Below are 19,957 nucleotides of genomic sequence, written 5' to 3'. Positions count from 1 at the left end.
AGCCACTTCGTTGAGCTATCATTTGTGGCCAGGTCGCTTCTAAAAAAAAGAGCTTTACAGCTCAGTGGGCCCTGGTAAAATAAAAAAGTTTTAATTTAGTATGAGAGGGCAACATTCTCGTCGGTAATGGCATAAGACAGGAGGCGGCAGTGTATACGTGGTGCATCTGCGTTCGAGGCTTAGCCAATTTTCACAGCCTCAGATCAATCCACTGCTGGATGATGCCTTTCCCCATATTATATGGGTTACTTGACCATACTGCACCACACTGGTCAATGCGGTTTGTTTGAAGGGGTCCAGATATCACTTTCAATTCATGTTATAGTCATTCCCTGTAATCGAACTTACAGTGAGGGAAAAAAGTATTTGATCCCCTGCTGATTTTGTACGTTTGCCCACTGACAAAGAAATGATCAGTCTATAATTTTCATGGTAGGTTTATTTGAACAGTGAGAGACAGAATAACAACAACAAAAATCCAGAAAAACGCATGTCAAAAATTTCATAAATTGATTTGCATTTTAATGAGGGAAATAAGTATTTGACCCCTCTGCAAAACATGACTTAGTACTTGGTGGCAAAACCCAGGAGTGTCCCACTTTTGTAGAGGAAACCTTTACAGCAAAATCATCAAACACCCACCACCCCCACCCCACTACCGTTCCCAAAGTCCGCCGAGTGGAAGGTCATGGCAACGCAAGAAAGTCGACTGATCTTTCACGAGGCCAGGACTCCCCACGCCCATGTCTGAGGGTTCTAAGGTCAACTGTAGTTTAGATTAAAAAAATATCTGAATGCAACTGCAACTCACAAAATAACAAAATTAACCCAGAATGCACCAAATCTCGTCAGATCTTTGAAGCTCAACCGGGGAAGAGCCTGGGTTGAGTGCTTAATTTGAAGACTGTCTGGGAAAAGCAGACGTTTTAGGCCTTGCGCTGCAAGTTGGCCAACAGATGTCGGTGTACGGTGACGCTTTTTATATTCTTGGTTCTTTCGGTAAAGTCACGTAGCAGGGAAACAATAAAATAATAAAAATATAAAACATCTATGCAGTTGTCGAGTGTTACCCCCCCCCCCCACCACCTTTCGTATGCACAGGTAATCTCCGAGTTACTCCGGTTTCCTCTCACGAGCCAAACAAGCTACAAAGGAATTGGTCGAACATCTGAACGCTGGAACTTCATGAATACAAAATCTCAGAAACAGTCAGGATTTCCTGAGTAAATGAACGGGAAACAAATATTCTGACAGTACTATTATTATTATTATCACCCACGGATGCGCATGTGAACGCCGTTTTGTCAACAGCGCTGGATGCAGCAACAATACGTTCCTAACCTGAAGCCACGAAAAACCTCCCCTATGCATTAAGTGCCTGGCATGAGCAATTCACATTTTTCAGATTCCGTATTCAAAGATCGCACGTGTCCAAAACCAACGGCGCCACGTTCAAGTTGAAACCGGTTCCTTGCGAAGCCTCGGGAGGTACCGGTGGGGCGAGTGGGAGGACGTGTCTCACGGTGGGCCCCCCCCCACCCCAAACTCCCCCTTCTCTCTCCTCGCCGTCCGTCTCGATCTCCACCGCGGTTCTAGTTTCTGTACCGTGCCGCAACATCGGACCACAGCCTCTGCATGTCCTCCAGGCCCCTGGTCCAGAGCTCGCGTAGCTTCACCCAGCCGGTGCGCGCCGTTATCAGCAGGTAGTCGGCGTTCTGCGGGTATCGCAGGATCGTGTAGCGGGCCATGACCAGCGACTGGCAGAACCTGCGGGGAAAAGTAGACCATGTTGTTGTTGTCGCCGTTGCTGTCGTGACGGTTAATATCGTTTGTTATTCAAGAGGGTTTTTGCTGCCGACTTGTTGATCGGCTGGGATTTTAGCGTCCAGGAATCGCAGCCATAGTTGGATCAAGTCTCGTGGTCAGCAGCAGAAGTGCCAGCAGAAGGAAAGTCGCCGTCTTCATCTTCCTCGTCTCCAGCAGCAGCAGCAGCAGCGTGATCAGCAACATGATCGTAAACAACATTGCTATGAGTGTCTTTTCTATAATCATCATCACCGTCATCAGCAGCATCCGTAGAAGTGCTGTTAGCAACATCATGGTAATCAGCATTATTATGTCTAAACTGTTACTGATCCCCCCCGTTCACCAATACACATTAACCAGCATGGTGAAGTATGGTCAACCACCGCGACGATCGACATGGCATTGGCAAGACCTTCATTCATCATTGGTCTGATGAAGAGCTTTAAATAAATAATAAAGCACGTGTTTTTTTTTTTTTTTGCCGCACAATCATCGAGTTTATCGGATTCTCGCCAGACCTGGATTAATTCTCGTTACGCAACCGCCACAGGTTTTTGAAGCCAACGTTTCCCGATGCGGCCAACGGCGATCCGGGCAGACCCGACCCGACCTGCCCCGGCCCCCCTCCCCACCTCCGCTCTCACCTGCACGCCACCAGGAAGTAAACGGCCCTCCTCTCGTCCTCGGTGAGGGCCTGCACGCTCTCGTAGCGGCCAGGACGTGACCCCCGGCCTCCATCGCCTCTCCGCTCTCCACCATCATATACATGATGGCCATGGCCAGGTCGTACACGTGGTAGCCGAACATCATCGAGTTGAGGTCCACAATGCCGGAGACGCGGTGCCGCGGCGCTCCCTCCGCCGACTTGGGCCCCTGCTGCTGCTGCTGCTCGCTTCCCGCGGCCACCTCCTGCACCAGGATGTTGTCGTCATTGAAGTCACCGTGGATTATGCCTGCGGCGAGGGGGAAACGTCGAATTTGATTTCGTCCGTTGTCTTTTATTGTTGACCGTCCTCCCCTCGTCGCCGTCGTCATCGTTCGTGCCCGTGCCGTTTTTATTCCCTCCGCACGATTGGTGTTGCGCAAGCCGCGTGTGCGAGTCTAAGAACGGCCCCCGCAGAGTCTCAGTGAATCACCGACTTCTTCTCCTGCCTTCAAAGGCACAGAATTACAATAACCCACCAGCGTCGTACAACCCTGCACGGGGGCAAGATATGGAGCGGTGTGTAGTGGTATGCACACCGCATCACGAGCCCTTGATTCCCGGCCATGGAGAACATCACTGATATCTGAACCAGTCCTGGGATCCTACCTACCTCCTCACCGACCAGCATGGTGAAGGAGGCAAAACAACCCCCATGACCCTACACAGCCTGGGAATGCCTTCGTCCAGATAGTGCATTGACAAAGGGCTGTACATTATTATTATGAGGATATGTGTAACAAAAACTGTTGAACACGATTTAGCATCCATTGAAAAATGATTTGGTAGAAATTACAATTATGATTTATATACAGTAGCGTCTGAATGTAATAACCCTGTCATTTGATTTCACCTGTGATCAGTGTCTGTGCGAGTGTCCCCCATTACATGCATGCCTTGTAATGCATCTGTGTATGCTGGGTAAAAGTAATCACGTAAAGCACATTGCAAAGAAAATGCTTGCCACAAATGAATCACAATACCTTGCTGATCTCGTCAAGCAGCATAAACCATCACGCGAATTCGGGTGATCCTCGCAGCGGCTTTTGGCTAACCATCGAACAAACAAAGACGGTCACCGCATCGCGCGCTTTCAGATGCACTTCTGCGGCCGTCTGAAAAGCTCTTCTTTCCGATATTAGGAAGCACTGGAGCTATGCACTTTTAAACCTAGATTGAACACTAATTTATTTTTGAACTGATTTTTTGTGTTTAGTTTGTTGTCCTTCCCCCGCACCTCCGATTAGCACGGTTGGCTATGTACGGTGCGAAAGAAGTTCAACGTACACACGTACGCGGCACCCGTCGTGGCTTCAAGGCCTCGTCGGTGGCCTGAAGCGCCCCTCGCCCCCTGAGGCATGGAGCTACGTCCCGGGTGAAGCTGCGAGGCGAGCGTACATCTGGTAAACTTGTGCAGGTTGGGTTGGATCTCCTCGCGGAACTTGGCGATGACCTCCCTGACCAGACCCTGGTTGGGGTCGCCGTCCAGAGTGAAGAGGTAGGGCTCGAGCAGGTGGGTGTTTGACAGGTTCCAGATGAAATCGTCTAGTTGCAGGGAGTGCAGGAACGGGTGCTCAAACTATGCAGATGTTTAAAAACGAAGGCGGTAAGATGACAAAAAATGCAATACGAGATTAACATCGCATTGGCCAGTTGAGTACACATGTAAGTTAAAGGCAGCAAAACGTCAAGCTAGCAAAGGATAGTCTTCGTTTCAAAAAAGATGTTCTCCTTGACTTATTATTTTCTCTTTGTTTTTTTTTCCGGTAAAGTCACGTAGGTAAAACTATAAAATAAAAGAATAAATGAAAAAACAACTACATTTTTAAAAATTCTATCATTTTATAGTTTTACCTACGTGACTTTACCGAAAAAACCAAAGAGTATGAATCCTTGCAGTCACGAAAGCTAAAAATCTAGACTTATTATGCAGCTGAGGGTGGGGCTGCCCAAGTCCTGCGTGCGGCTGGCAAATGTTTGATTGGTATTTGTGAGTAACAGGACACTTGAATGGATCTGAGAAGTAGTTTTGTGAGATCACCTTCTGCGGGCCATTCTCTAACCAGAGGTGATGCACAGAATGAGATGTTTTTTTCCATCTCATGACATGGCACCAATTAGCACAACTCATACAGCCCTTATCAAGGCACTGCCGTATTCAGTGTTGGTCATGTAGGGTGTTTGACCATACTTCGCCAAACTGGTCAGTGTAGGTTGGTGAAGGATAGAGGACAAGGGGGGGTGGGCAGGACTGGTTCAGATATCACTTGCCACGAATGTTAGGCGTGGCCGGAAATAAAACTCAGGTGGCCGGGTTCGTAGCACAGTGTGCGCACAACTGCGCCACCGCTCCACCCCGACGCTTGGAATAAAATTTGGGGGGGGGGGAAACAAAAATACGTTGCTTGAAAACCAGCCATTCGATCACTTGAAAGGACTCTCACATTGCTAATTATGAACAGCTGCGTACGTTCTGAGCGAGTGGGCTCGTTACGTCACATTACACTTGCTTACCGAGAGAAAAGGCTCGCCGAGACTCAAGACTTTTTTTTTAAGATTGTCGCAGTAAGGGGTTGGGGAAACTATCGCTCCGCATTTCCCAATGAAGTAATTTGCGAGTTATTTCTTTTTTGCCTCTTTACTTTGTCGAATATTCTCATATTCTTGTTTCTTTCGGTAAAGTCACGTAGAAGGGAAACAATAAAATAATAAAAATATAAAACAATAGAATTTTCACGACGTTTCGACTGCAACACAAGCAATCATCATCAGGTGTGAAAACCACAACAAGAATTTTTTTTTATTTCCTTGTTGTGGTTTTCACACCTCATGACGATTGCTTGTGTTGCAGTCGAAACGTCGTGAGAATGTTATTGTTTTATATTTTTTATTATTTTATTGTTTCCCTTCTACGTGGTGACTTTACCGAAAGCAACAAGAATATGAATCCCTGCAGTCTCACGTCACCTGTCAAGAGGCGCTCGTGCGCTCGTACCTGCTGCAGGGCTTGGTGGATGCTCGCTGCCAGCTTGCCCACCTGGTAGTACAGGCTGCCATCCGCCAGCACCCTGGACAGCGGCACGCCGGGCAGGTACGTGAGCAGCCGCACGTTGAACTCCTTCTCTCCTTCGCCGCAGTCTGAGAATTCACAGCAGGAGTCGCCACCGAGGTCAAGAGGTCACCACGGTTAGTGAAATCTCACCGTCGCTTCCTTTTGCTGGAACATAAAAAGCTGTTTGGAAGCTGATATCGGAACCTCCAAGGTCTGGCCAAAGTGTCAACTCACCACTTTGCGCCCTGTGTTCATTACCCACGTGCTATACTACACAGGGTCTCTGATGAATTGCTCAACTGATAGCCAAGGCTACTATTCTTTTTTTAGGAAATTAAGCGACAATTTGCTGCTCAGCATTAAATGGTTAATAACAATAATGAACGTGCTAAGTCCCATATATAACGCACATAAAATTCGTGTAGTCTTTAAAACGCCAATCTCTCAAGCAACTTGAATCGAGTATTTCTGTTCCCCCCCCCCAACAATAGTAAATTGGAGTGATTTTTTCCTCATGACTTTCTTTCACGATACTATTAACGCAGAAATTAATAACAAGAACGCATTCCGAAATTCGCATTCCTATATGGCCTTGTTGTCTAAACCGCTGTAGCTAAATAAAGCATTTGAGAGGAATAATACCTCACCACACCCATGCGTAAGGCATCCGCCAAAGTTGCAACGTGGCACGCAACCCTCACGCCTTAGCGCACGCTGGCCGGAACCGGGGGCAATTCGCCCAGGTTCGGGCCAGAATGGATACGTCAGCACCACGAGTCTAGCTGAATTCCCTGGGTTCAGCTTGAGCAAATTACTTAGGAGCAGGGTGAATGGGGGCCCCATCTGCATCAGGAGGCGACTTTTATCGCTCGTTCCATCACGTAAATATAAGGGTCAGCGGCATTCCGTGATCTTCGCATTCCAAACACGGCGTTGGGCGGCGATGTCAGCTCACGCGATGAACCCCGAGCCTGGGTTTAAAGGAGCGCTGCTAGCCCAGGCATTATAATCAGAATATGTACTTTTACTGGAGGAATCCGATGAGCTATGAAGCACTTTGCTTTACAAATGTTTAGCAGCCCAGTGTTGTCCCAACTACAGCCCGTGGGCCAAGCCCGAACCACCAAAATTAATTCATTCTGGTCTACAGGACAACTATCCCGCCACGCCTTACAAGAACTAATTAAGTACATGTCTCAGTCAGCAATACTCACTTGAAATTACACACGACAACCGTCGCCCCCGCGCCCTCCCCCCAACTGAAAAGTTTGACAAGACCCTCCCGATACTCAGTGAGGCTCTGCTGTGAAAACAAGTGTAACGATGATGATTACAATAATAATATTAATAGAAGTGATGCGATGCAGGAGGCCGGAGTGGGTGTGGGGGAGAGATAAGCTCTGTATCGACATGTTTGCATTTCTCTAAATCTCTCCTCTTGCGGATAGATCTTTCTCCTATCTCTTCCATATAAATATCATATTTCTGATTAAATCTCTCTCTGAATGAGTTAAATGATGACATCACCCTGCTGCTCTATTTAAGACCGGGAGCAAGTGAGGGCTTCACCATTCTGGCGAATTGCCCGATGATGCTGGATGTAATTACCAGCGAAACGTCGTATTCAAATATTGTAAATGTTGTGGATTCACTCTTCATCACACCGGTGGGCTAAAGTAGTGAACTATTTTATGTGTTGTCAACGTGACACATTTTTTACTGTTTGGCTGTGTCGGGTGGTGGAGGGTTATGACACATTTATAAATAACGTGATCTCACCCAAAAACCTTTATCATGAATAAATCTCTCTCATATCTCTACAATATATCACTTGTGACATATCTTTCCCGTCTATGCTTGTTCATGTAATACATGGTTTTGGTTTGACGTGTTCCCCTTGTCAGCCAATCCGGAACTCGATGCAAAGAGTTTGACGTTTGCTTCTCAGGGTCTCGTGGGAAGATAAGCAGAAACAAAAATTACGATTTAGGTTTTGTAAGTATGTTGAAATTCTTTCGCACCATACGTACGTAGCCAACCGTGCTCATCGGAGGTGTGGGGAGGTGGAACACACTGTGCAGTTGGCGAATGGCGGCGTCGGTGAACTGTACAAACATTATATCTACCAACTTGCAGGTCAGTAGATGAGAAAACAGCAAGTGTGCTTCTGATCTCTCACCACAGATGTTATCGTCTCGTCCGTGTGGCTTTGCTGTGAGCAGTCATTCCAGTTTCATCCCACACACCAAACATTGTTTTTTTTTATATATATATGAAGAATTTACAAAATATCACAATGTGGACCTTGGGCCAGTACCAACAAGCAGTGCGTTACATCCACCAACCTCACAAAAACTAAAAAGTACGATCCTTTTACATCACTTATCGTCAGTGGAGTGAGACCCAGTATTATACCACCGCCTCATGCTCGGATATTGATCGTTGTCTTTGCAAGTATAAACCAATGCTGTGTTCGTATGATTACTATCAGCCTATGACTAAATCACCTGGAATGTGCCCTATCATAAGATCTGAAAGCTAAGCAGGTTGAGCCTGGATTAGGGCTTCTATGGGTTACAATCGTGCATTAAACAGGCATCACAGGCTGCTGCGTGGTGCTATGTTGTGGGGGCCAGAGTTCAGTTGCAGCAAAATCAATTGTACTGCACTGTACATCTATTAAACTTGATTTGTCACTTTCGTGACTGCAGGAATGACTCTTTGGTTTTTTCGGTAAAGTCACGTAGAAATAAGAAATAATAATAATAAAATTACATAATAGCATACGACGTTTCGATTGCAACGCAAGCAATCATCATCAGGCATAGAAGAGCTAAATTTAAGAGAGAGGAAACACAGAACCGCAGATATATATACAGACACCTAAGTAGAAGGGAGTTCACACAGAGACACAAAGAGAGACACAACGTACGGAGCACAGAGAGATAGGGTCTCTGTGCCGAGGCCTTAGCATGTAGGGGGAGACAAAGGGAGATGGAGACGCACATCAAGTAGAACAAGATTTAGTATTACGTACATCTCTTCTCCAATGTCTCTGCTCCCGGGACCCACGCGGGCGCAGCTCACCGATGTTCTCGAGCGACATGATCTTCCCGCTGACGTTGTCCACCACCTCCTGCATGGGGAAGCCCCTCTCCCGCAGGAAACTCATCATGGCCATCTGCACCTCGAGCATCTGCGGCCGCTGGCTGTCCCGCGTGTTGGTGACCTTGAGCACGAACTGGCGACCGTCGCGCGCCAGCACACGGTAGTTCTGGTCGACGTAGCTCGCCAGCGGGCTCACCCCCGCCACGCTCACCCCGTAGAGGCGCTCCACCAGCTCCGCCGCGCGGGACTCGCTGAGGCACGGCTTCTCGTGCTCGCTGCCATCGTCCTGCGGCGCGGCTTGCATCGTCTTCAACGGACAAAACGAGGGCAATCAAAAAGCTTTTGGGTTTTGCAAGTGCACGTTGGCATCCGCTCCATTCGTGCAGCGCAAGGCGCCTCCGATGAGCACGGTTGGCTACGTACGGTGCGAAACAAGCTCAGCGTACACACGAGGCTACACCCTGGAGGCGCTACGCTTCACGGACAGCCCACAGTAGTTCTCGCATTTACAGAATTGTGCCGACACACGTGGCATACTACTGATTTAAATTACATCTCCGAGATCTTTAGCATCCGACTGTGAAGCAGACAGTCCGCAATATTTACAGTTCATACACCCACAGCGTTAACCGGGGTGGTCGTGGGGCTCGTACCACAAACATCTGCAACGCGCTACCGCTCGGCCATGAAGTCAATCGATCGATCAGCGATCAATAAACAAGTCTCTTTGCTCGCATCACATTTAATAGCAACACATTTCACCGAACAGAAAAGCACCACTTAAACATGTCAGATATAAGATTCGTAATAACAGAGAATTATCCTTGTGTATTTCAGTGGAAATACAGCCAGTGCCTGATAAAGTAGCATTACTGTAACTGGAATTATAACAAGAACCGTGGGTTTATGCAGCATTGGGGAGCTGCAGCTATGGCCCACCGAGTAAACACCTTGTCCCGTAAGCACGAAATCACGTGTTCAAATTCCACTGGATGTGTAATTGTGTGAATAATAATCAGGGCTTAATCTGTCACTGAATATTTTCCGGGTCGCTGGTGCGGAGTGGAGTGGGCAGCACAGCCCCGGTATCCACGGCGATAGCGAAAGGTACACACTGGACGTGGTGTGCCGGGTGTCAGCAGATTTTTCAGAGTCGCTGACACAGAACAGCCCTGGCCGAAATTATCTCCATACATATGTAAAAGGCAAAGTTGTGATTATGTGTGTCTATTCAAAATGTTTAGCGTACTTCCCGACATGCAACAAACTTGAAATTTGCCATGTGGGTACTTTCCAGACTGTACACCACGCAAAAAATATTAAAATACACTTTTGTGTTTTTTTCTGGGGGGAGGAGGGGGGGAGCTCAATAATGCATTTTTTTTGCACGGCAAGTGAGCTGTGACGTCAAATCTGTCACGTGACCCACGCATGTGGAAGCTTAACGCATTGTAGTGTAGTGGTTAGCGCACTGCGCTACGAACCCGGCAACCCGAGTTCAATTCCCGCTCACGGCCACCACCGGTGACGATTATTTCAACCGCTCCTGGGCCTCCCCTAGATCGACTCAGCCTCAAACGAGTAATTGCTGTGGTGTGTGAACATCGCCACTGGGGACACAAAGGCGGCCGGGCGTGGTGCTGTCACCCACCCCTTCGTCTGTATATATAAAAGCGAAATTTGTGAATATGTGTGTCTGTTCGAAATGTTTAGCATACTTCCCGACATGCAACAAACTTGAAATTTGCCATGTGGGTAGCTTCCAGACTGTAAACAATGCAAAAAGTATTAAATATACTCTTTGGTTCTATTGGGTAAAGTCACGTAGGTGAAAATAAAATAACAAAAAATCACGACGTTTCGGCCACAACACAAGCGGCCTTCATCAGGTGAAGGGACGAGACTGTCTGGAGGACAGCGCTGGAGTGTGAGAAGCCACGCTCAGATCACGACCTTTAAGCTGTGTGAGAAGAAAAACACAAAGCGCCTTGACAAAGGAATTAGCATATAATTTAGCATTGAAATGGCTCATTGAAATAGCTAAGTTAAAGTATACACATCCGCAGAGGTACCCTTTGACAAAGGAATTAGCATAGAATACAATTTTATAAAACAATAAAATTGTATTGTTTTATAAAACTACAATTGTATTGTTTTATATTTTATTATTTTACTAGCGGTAAGTACCCGGCGTTGCCCGGGCGAAAAAGATAGACTCACACATCAACTTACACACAGACATCGACCCACACACGTAGAAACACATCGACTTACACGCACACACACATACACATATAGACTCACACAGACAGACATCGACTTACACACACACACATATGAACTTACACACACATAGACATCCACTTTAGATACACCCACATGGAGTTACACACATACAGCGACTCACACACACATCGATTCACACACAGACAAAGGTGAACTCACACACACATTGACGTAAAAACACGTCATTACACACACACACATATCGAGTAAGACACACACACACACGGACGTATATATACACACACATGGACCCACGCACACACATTGACTTACACACATAGACTCGCACACACATAAATAGACTGACACACACATTGCCCCACACACATATGGACTCTACTTTAGATACACACACATGGAGTTACACACACATATCAACTCACACACATGGACTTACACACACACACATGTATGGACTTACACACACACATGTGGACTAACATAGAGACATGGACTGACACACATACACATGGACGTACACACACACATCGACTGACACACATAGACACACAAACGCACATTGACTTACACACTGACATGGAGCCATGCACACACATTGACTAACACACACACAAACACATCGACTAACACACACACAGCGACTGACACGCACACATGGACTGACACGCACCCTTGGACTGACACACACACACAAACACATCGACCTACACACACACACAGCGACTGATGCACACACATGGACTGACACGCACCCTTGGACTGACACACACACACACATCGACCTACACACACACACATCGACTGATACACACACATGGACTGACACGCACCCTTGGACTGACACACACACACACACATCGACCTACACACACACACATCGGGGGTTGTCCGTTAGAAAAAGACAGACACACGCATGGTCCTACACGCACACACGTATGGACTCAAACACACACATCAAATCACAAACAAAGATCCCCCATATAGCCTTAACAGACTGTAGGGGCAAGTGCTGTTAGCGAGCACCTATGAAGGCCGGAACGGTACACCAGGGGGTGAGTGGCCAGCACCACGCCCGACCGCCTTTGTCTCCCTAGTGCCGATGTTTACACACCGCACCAGGTACTCATTTAGAGGCTGAGTCGACCTAGGGGAGGCCCGGGACCGGTTCAGATAATCGTCACTGGTGTTGGCTGTGAGCGGGAATCGAACCCAGGTCGCCAGGTTCATAGCGCAGTGCGCTAACCGCTACACTATCGCTCCCCACATCAAATCACACACACACATCGACGTGCACAGGAATCCCCGATGATGGCACAGCTATGAGCATCGCAGTACTACGTATCAGCAAATAGTGTGACGTGAGCAATCGAAATAGTAGAAATGCATAGAAGAAATCAGCTGAAATAAGTGTACATGAATGAGCATCAGTATGCACAGGTAAGTTGAGAAGCAGGCTACAGTCTAGATTATAGAGTGGCAGTATGTCGACTCAATGACATAAGCATAGCTACAGTCGACATAAAAAGCTGGCAATATGGGCAGCAGCTGAAAAATCAGGATACAGTCGACATGAAAGGCTGGCAGTACACTGAGTGAGGTAAAGAAGCAGGCAACAGATTATAGACTGGCATACACTCATAATGGGCAAAAGATAAATTAGCAGTGTGTATAATAGCGGCGGTGCACTGGCGTGAATTAATCAGCAGGCAACAAGCCACATCACAGACTGGCAGTGCACGGTCTCAGCGTCATAAAAACACAGCTCAAAAAGGAAACATGTAGCAACCTAAGAATTTAAAAAGTATTTTTCTGCACACAAAGAAAGTGATTGGAATATCTGCCACCTTCTTTGTTTCATAATAGTAAACAATGAACCCGAGTTATTATCTGCACACAAACATTATTATTATTGTAATATCAGACAACTTATTTGTTTGGGAATAGTAAACAATGAACCCGAGTTATTATCTGCGCACGAACATTATCATTGTAATATTTGGCAACTTATTTGTTTGATAATAGTGTAGGGAGGGGCGTGTACATGGGCTATGTGTAGCGACGGTCTGTGTACAACTTACCTGTAAGGACTGACATAGTCCAGTAGGGGCAGTCGCAATATCCCTTGCCCCGTAGCAGGAGGGGGCTGTTGGGTGTCCTGGGATCCGCCGGGGTCCCTCCTGGGGGGAGGCGGCTGCCGGGTGTTCTGTCAAACACGTGAAATAAAATGTCCGGTGTGAGCTCCACTGAACGCACAACACTTGGCGCGGTCCACCGCCCCCTTCCCCCCCCAAGCAATTGGCGTGAGTTGGTACGGTCAATGTCGCGCAGTAAATAAATTCATATAGCGAAATCCCATGAAATCGCTGTGACTAATTTAAAGGTGATGGACATGAAAAAGGAAGAGCCTATTCCCACCGTGGGGCTTAGGGCGTGCTGGCTGGCACATTTTTTTCGATGTCAACCCCACGGTTCGAGAGGCAAATCCCTCGCAAGCGCACGCGCGCGGAGACGTTTATAGATAAGATATTTACATACAAAAATTATGCCTTTTATTTCATAATACGAACGCCCGCTGGCAGAAGGTCAAGGGACAGACCCAGGTGCCACGGGTCGACTGACTGAGATGACTGGCTGATGCACCACCTGTGCCCCCTCCTGTGCCAACCTGTTGTGCTTTAGCCACCCGGCGTTCCGCTCGTTGTTGTGAGCGTCGCTCCTCCGCCCTCCGTTGTTGTTGGAGGGTGACTGCCTCCAACTGCCCAGTAGCAGCGTCCTTCACGAGCCTCCTCCACAGAGGCCGATCTTGACACCGCTGGTACCAGTCATCGGCAAGTCCACTCAGCTCCACGTCCTCCTGTACCACATCACTCCATCTCTTCTCTAGCCCGTGCCGCGCACAGACAAAGATACCCCGTATAGCCTTAACAGACTGTAGGGGCAAGTGCTGTTAGCGAGCGCCTTTAAAGGCCAGCACGGCACACGAGGGGGTGGGTGGCCAGCACCATGCCCGGCCGCCTTTGTCTCCCTAGCGGCGATGTTTACACATCGCTCCAGGTACTCATTTGAGGCTGAGTCGACCTACACACACACAGACACATATCCTTGTGCGTGGTCTCACCTGGTCGTCGTCCTCACGGTCAGTGAGCAGCGTGAGGAGTGAGCGCAGCGTCCCAGCCGCCCTCACCACCCCAACCGCCCACTTCTCGGGTTACTCGCAACCACCACCAACACCACCAGCACCACCACCAACACCACGGCCACCACCCCCACCAACGCCACCACCACCACCACCGCCACCACCGCAACCACCACCACCAACACCACCACCACCAACACCACCCCCACCAACACCACCACCACCAACACCACGGCCACCACCCCCACCAACGCCACCACCACCACCACCGCCACCACCGCAACCACCACCACCAACACCACCACTACCAACACCACCCCCACCACCACCAACAACAACAACAACCGCCATTCGCCACTAAGTGGCGGTGACGTCACCACGACGCTTGTGCCAGGCTATGTGCACCCTGAGGCCACGTGAAGTGTCGAACGCCCGCTGGCAGGAGGTCACGGGGCAGACCCAGGTGCCACGGGTCGACTGACTGAGATGACTGGCTGATGCACCACCTGTGCCCCCTACTGTGCCAACCTGCTGTGCTTTAGCCACCCGGCGCTCCGCTCGCTGTTGTGAGCGTCGCTCCTCCGCCCTCCGTTGTTGTTGGAGGGCGACTGCCTCCAACTGCCCAGTAGCATCCTTCACGAGCCTCCTCCACAGAGGCCGATCTTGACACCGCTGGTACCAGTCATCGGCAAGTCCACTCAGCTCCACGTCCTCCTGTACCACATCACTCCATCTCTTCTCTAGCCCGTGCCGCGCCCGCTTAGCCCCCTCAATCCGGCCAAACAACAACACCACCACCACCAACACCACCGCCACCACCACCACCACCGCCACCACCACCAACACCACCCCCACCACCACCAACACTACGGCCACCACCCCCACCAACGCCACCACCACCAACACCACCACTACCCCCACCACCACCAACACCACCACCTCCACCACCACCGACAACACCACCACCACCAACACCACCACCACCCCCACCAACACCACCAACACCACCCCCACCACCACCAACACCACAGCCAGCGGCGGTGGTGTTGGTGGTGCAGCAGCAGCAGCGTCTGAGAGCGCCCAGGAAGCCGAGCCACCAGCGGCACAGCGGGGAGCCAAGCGGCAGTGCGGCAGCAGCAGGAGCAGCAGCAGGGACAGCAGCAGCAGGGACAGCAGCAGCAGGGACAGCAGGGACAGCAGCAGCAGGGACAGCAGGGGCAGTAGGGACAGCAGCAGGGACAGCAGCAGGGACAGCAGCAGCAGGGACAGCAGCAGGGACAGCAGAGGCAGCAACAGCAGCAGGGGCAGCAGCAGCAGGGACAGCAGCAGGGGCAGCAGGGACAGCAGCAGGGACAGCAGCAGGGGCAGCATCAGGGACAGGGCGCGGAGCGTGAGACAGGAAGGCCGTGTTGGCCATGGTGGTGACAAAGTCCCTCGTCCTGGGGGGGAGGGAGGGGGAGTGGGGGAGTGGTGAGTGTACTAGTGGTGAGTAGTGGTGAGTGTACTAGTGGTGAGTGGTGAGTGTACTAGTGGTGAGTGTACTAGTGGTGAGTAGTGGTGAGTGGTGAGCAGTGGTGAGTGTACCAGTGGTGAGTGTACTAGTGGTGACTGGTGGTGAGTGGTGAGTAGTGGTGAGTGTACTAGTGGTGAGTGGTGAGTAGTGGTGAGTGTACTAGTGGTGAGTAGTGGTGAGTGTACTAGTGGTGAGTGGTGAGTGTACTAGTGGTGAGTAGTGGTGAGTGTACTAGTGGTGAGTAGTGGTGAGTGTACTAGGGGTGAGTAGTGGTGAGTGGTGAGTAGTGGTGAGTGTACTAGTGGTGAGTGTACTAGTGGTGAGTAGTGGTGAGTGTACTAGTGGTGAGTGTACTAGTGGTGAGTAGTGGTGAGTGTACTAGTGGTGAGTGTACTAGTGGTGAGTGTACTAGTGGTGAGTAGTGGTGAGTGTACTAGTGGTGAGTGTACTAGTGGTGAGTGGTGAGTAGTGGTGAGTAGTGGTGAGTGTACTAGTGGTGAGTAGTGGTGAGTGTTGAGTGTAAACTCACCAGGCAATGCTGAACCCCCCGGACCCGGATCCAACTCCACACGACGAACCGGTTCCAAACACAAGTCGACAAGGAATTGATTCAGACCCTAAGTCGATTCCTCATGCAATTCAATGAGCAATCGATTTCTAACACAACTCTACAATCCGATTCCCCGTGCAAGTCAATGGGAGTCGATTCTTAATGCGATTAAAAAGGAGTCGACTCCTCACGAAACAATGTTGAGAATTTGTACGGTGGAGTCACGGAGGAAAAATAAAATAAAACAAAAGAAAACAATTAAATCACGACGTTTAGGAGGCAACACAAGTCTCCTTCTTCAGGTGGTGTCAAGTGGACAGCTCAGTGACACAGAATTAGTAAAGTTGGACTACATGTTTATTTCTCGAAAGCATTTTGGCTGTAGACCAGTGTAACAAGTCAAAAATTTAACTGGAGGCTTTATTTCTTCCAGCACAAGACGCATGATATGGTAGCTGCAGTAAGCCACCCACCGCCGACACACACACACCCACGTGTATTTGTGGATGCACTAAGTCCGACACACACACCTGTACTTGTGGATGCACTAAGTCCGACACACACACCTGTACTTGTGAATGCACTAAGTCCGACACACACACACACACCTGTACTTGTGGATGCACTAAGTCCGACACACACACACCTGTACTTGTGGATGCACTAAGCCGACACACACACACCTGTACTTGTGGATGCACTAAGCCAACACACACACACCCACCTGTACTTGTGGATGCACTAAGTCCGACACACACACACCTGTACTTGTGGATGCGTTAAGTCCGACACACACACACCGACCCATCTGTACTGGTGGATGAACTAAGTCCGACACACACACACACCGACCCACCTGTACTTGTGGATGCACTAAGTCCGACACACACACACCTGTACTTGTGGATGCACTAAGTCCGACACACACACACCTGTACTTGTGGATGGACTAAGTCCGACACACACACCTGTACTTGTGGATGCACTAAGTCCGACACACACACACACACACCGACCCACTGTACTGGTGGATGCACTAAGTCCGACACACACACACACCTGTACTTGTGGGTGCACTAAGTCCGACACACACACACACCTGTACTTGTGGATGCACTAAGTCCGACACACACACACACCTGTACTTGTGGATGCACTAAGTCCGACACACACACACACCGATCCACCTGTACTTGTGGATACACTAAGTCTGACACACACACACACACCTGTACTTGTGGATGCACTAAGTCCGACACACACACCTGTACTTGTGGATGCACTAAGTCCGACACACTCACACACCGACCCACCTGTACTTGTGGATGCACTAAGTCCGACACACATCCACCTGTACTTGTGGATGCGTTAAGTCCGACACACACACACACCGACCCACCTGTACTGGTGGATGTCCTCGAAGGACTTGGAGTTGTTGATGGCGAAGACGCAGAGGAAGCGCTGGCGGTCGGAGACTGAAATGGTGGCGGCTGAGGAGCTTGTTCACTAGCTCACTCCTTGTTTAAAAAATGTTGCTTTGAAGGTCTCGCTCTCAAAATAACGCTCCCAAATAATCAACAGATATTGGTAGTGTGCTGCTATCGACCGCCTAGTGGGAAGGATGTTGAAGCTGCGTCTGCACTGAGAGAGCTTTTTGGGCACCTCCCTAAAGGTGAAATAGTTTTAGTGGGTGATCTAAATTGGAATTGGCTAAACCCGCCGGCCGTGGCCACACATTTTGCAGATGAATTTAATCTGTTTCAATTAATAAATGTCCCCACAAGACCCAACCTAAAATATTCGGGACAGTCAACTCTGCTTGACGTCCTATTGACATATGCCCCTCACAATTTCACACTGACTGGTGTTCTGGGTAATAACCTTAGTGATCACTCCTTCATTTTTGGAGTGAGATCATCAGCCAGACCCAAAGCCCCCCTAAATTGGTTGAGAAGCACTCTATGAGACACTTCAGCACTCAGGCATTTGCTAATGATGTGCTTCACTCGGATATTGACAAGGTCTGTGATATCCCCAACCTGATTACGGCTTGGGAGACTTTCAGGTACACGTTTCTCCAAATTCTTAACAAACATGCTCCGTTGGTTAGATTTAAAACTAAATGCAACCGCCCACCATGGTTTGATCATTTGATTACAAAGCTAATGAAAACTAGGGACAAGGCTTGGGCATGTGCTGAGAAAAGTAATTTGGTCAATGACTGGCTAGAATACAGGATTTTAAGGAATAGATACGTCAAAAAAATACGGCATGCAAAAAATGCCTACTTTTCCTCCACTCTCCTGGAATCACATGGAAATGCCAGGATTTTCTTGAAAACAAATATATCGAAAAGGCATCCAAAACAGACAATCTGCCCGTTGAGCTTAACCGAAATGGGGAATATTTTTCAGATCCCAAAAAAATAGTTGACAATTTTAACCTTCATTTTTCTGAAGCCTCTAATCTTTTTTTATAATGTATTGGGAGTCACCTCTGCTCATGCAAATTCCTACACCCCTGTCCAAACATTAAACGAATTTAGTTTCCAGACAATCCACGAAAGTAATGTTCTGAAACAACTGTCTTACCTCAAAGGGTCTTCCTCTTCCGGAGCAGATAGTATTCCCGTCTTTGCTCTACTAACTGTTGGTCACCTAATATACAAACATATAGCCCATATTTTCAACCTGTCCATCAAAGAAGCATCAGTTCCTCTAGAATGGAAACATTCCTATGTCCGTCCACTTCACAAAGGGGGCCCTAAAGATGATCCAAATAACTACTGACCTATCTCAATTTTGTCCCCGTTGATGAAAATTTTTGAAAAATTATTGACCTACCAAATTAGCAGTTTCCTGTCCACCAACTATCTACTACATCTGAAACAATCTGGGTTCGGAAAAAAATACAGCACCACATCTGCTGCATTAGACTCTCTGAATCACATTTACAGTAGCCTTGATAATAAGCAGTACTGTACCTGTCTTTTTCTAGACCTGTCCAAAGCTTTTGATACAGTAGACCACAACACCCTGCTTAGTAAATTAAGTTGCCTCGGTTTTTCCGAAAACACAGTAAAATGGTTACAAAATTACCTCTTTTCTCGCACCCAAACTGTATTCACAGATGGTTGGAGGTCAAACAGTGTTAAGATAACAAAAGGGGTTCCACAGGGTTCCATCCTCGGCCCCCTTTTCTTCTCTCTTTATGTCAATGACTTGGGCACTGACCTGGATCATTCCAGGGTAAATCTTTTTGCAGATGACACAATAGTGATTACTGCTGGCCGCTCTCCGGATGACGTGATTGCTAAGCTACAGGGTGATTTCAACAAACTACAACATCAGCTAGTTGCTCTTAAACTAGTCCTGAATACCTACAAAACCAAGGTGCTATGCTTCTCACCAGGACTGAAGCAGGAAGTCATGTTTCCCCAATTACATTCCTTAAATAATTATAAAATAGAGCAAGTCAAGATCTATAAGTATCTTGGGGTCATCCTGGATTCAAAACTGAATTTTGAAGATCACATTGATTATATTGGTAAAAAGACAAAAATAAAAATTGGTTTTCTGTATCGACACAAGCACTGCTTCCCCCCAATGTTCCGTTTGGAATTGATAAAAGCTACCATACTGCCTCTACTTGACTACTGTGACATCGTGTATAAATCAGCCCCAAGTACTGTACTGAAGAAGTTTGATTCCATCTATCACTCGGCCTTAAAATTTACATTGAACTGCACATATAGGACTCACCACTGTGATCTCTACATTGGGTCAAACTTAACGTCTCTTAATGTTCGACGGCTTGTGCACCAGATCTTATTTATTCACGAT

The 19,957-nt window shown here is 48.2% G+C and overlaps 2 protein-coding genes across 2 annotated transcripts; both read right to left on the bottom strand.

Annotated features, from left to right (window-relative positions):
- Positions 1-421: 421 nt before the first annotated feature.
- Positions 422-14,177, bottom strand: LOC142909407 (hydroxylysine kinase-like). Its single transcript, XM_076059727.1, has 8 exons — positions 14,035-14,177; positions 13,582-13,728; positions 12,995-13,119; positions 8,649-8,976; positions 5,505-5,647; positions 3,908-4,088; positions 2,451-2,759; positions 422-1,767 (listed from the first exon to the last, which is right to left on the bottom strand). Exons 4-8 carry the CDS (start codon positions 8,971-8,973, stop codon positions 1,697-1,699), a joined length of 1,029 nt encoding a protein of 342 aa, XP_075915842.1. The 5' UTR covers positions 8,974-8,976; positions 12,995-13,119; positions 13,582-13,728; positions 14,035-14,177; the 3' UTR covers positions 422-1,696.
- LOC142909402 (uncharacterized) lies at positions 9,219-16,156 on the bottom strand. Its single transcript, XM_076059718.1, has 4 exons — positions 16,095-16,156; positions 14,968-15,491; positions 12,995-13,119; positions 9,219-9,246 (listed from the first exon to the last, which is right to left on the bottom strand). Exons 2-4 carry the CDS (start codon positions 15,421-15,423, stop codon positions 9,219-9,221), a joined length of 609 nt encoding a protein of 202 aa, XP_075915833.1. The 5' UTR covers positions 15,424-15,491; positions 16,095-16,156.
- Positions 16,157-19,957: the final 3,801 nt, after the last annotated feature.

This window comes from Petromyzon marinus, unplaced genomic scaffold (genome assembly GCF_048934315.1).
Source record: "Petromyzon marinus isolate PM22_M1 ecotype Great Lakes invasive population unplaced genomic scaffold, UKy_Petmar_22M1.pri1.0 PM_G_Scaffold_119, whole genome shotgun sequence".
Taxonomy (NCBI): Eukaryota; Metazoa; Chordata; class Hyperoartia; order Petromyzontiformes; family Petromyzontidae; genus Petromyzon; species Petromyzon marinus.
Note: the sequence above shows the minus strand (reverse complement) of the source record. Positions and strands in the feature narration are given on the sequence as shown.

Bases quoted from the DNA above. Each gene is read 5' to 3' on its own strand.
- LOC142909407 (XM_076059727.1), bottom strand. From the start codon at position 8,973: ATGCAAGCCGCGCCGCAGGACGATGGCAGCGAGCACGAGAAGCCGTGC. The intron at 5,648-8,648 runs GTGAGCTGCGCC...GTGAATTCTCAG, and splicing joins CATGTCGCTCGAGAACATCG to ACTGCGGCGAAGGAGAGAAG. The intron at 1,768-2,450 runs GTGAGAGCGGAG...TTTTCCCCGCAG, and splicing joins TACTTCCTGGTGGCGTGCAG to GTTCTGCCAGTCGCTGGTCA.
- LOC142909402 (XM_076059718.1), bottom strand. From the start codon at position 15,423: ATGCTGCCCCTGCTGCTGTCCCTGCTGCTGTCCCTGCTGCCCCTGCTG. The intron at 13,120-14,967 runs GTAGTGGTGGTG...CGTGTTTGACAG, and splicing joins TGGTGTTGGTGGTGGTGGGG to AACACCCGGCAGCCGCCTCC. The intron at 9,247-12,994 runs GTAAGTTGTACA...TCTGCTTCACAG, and splicing joins GACTATGTCAGTCCTTACAG to TCGGATGCTAAAGATCTCGG.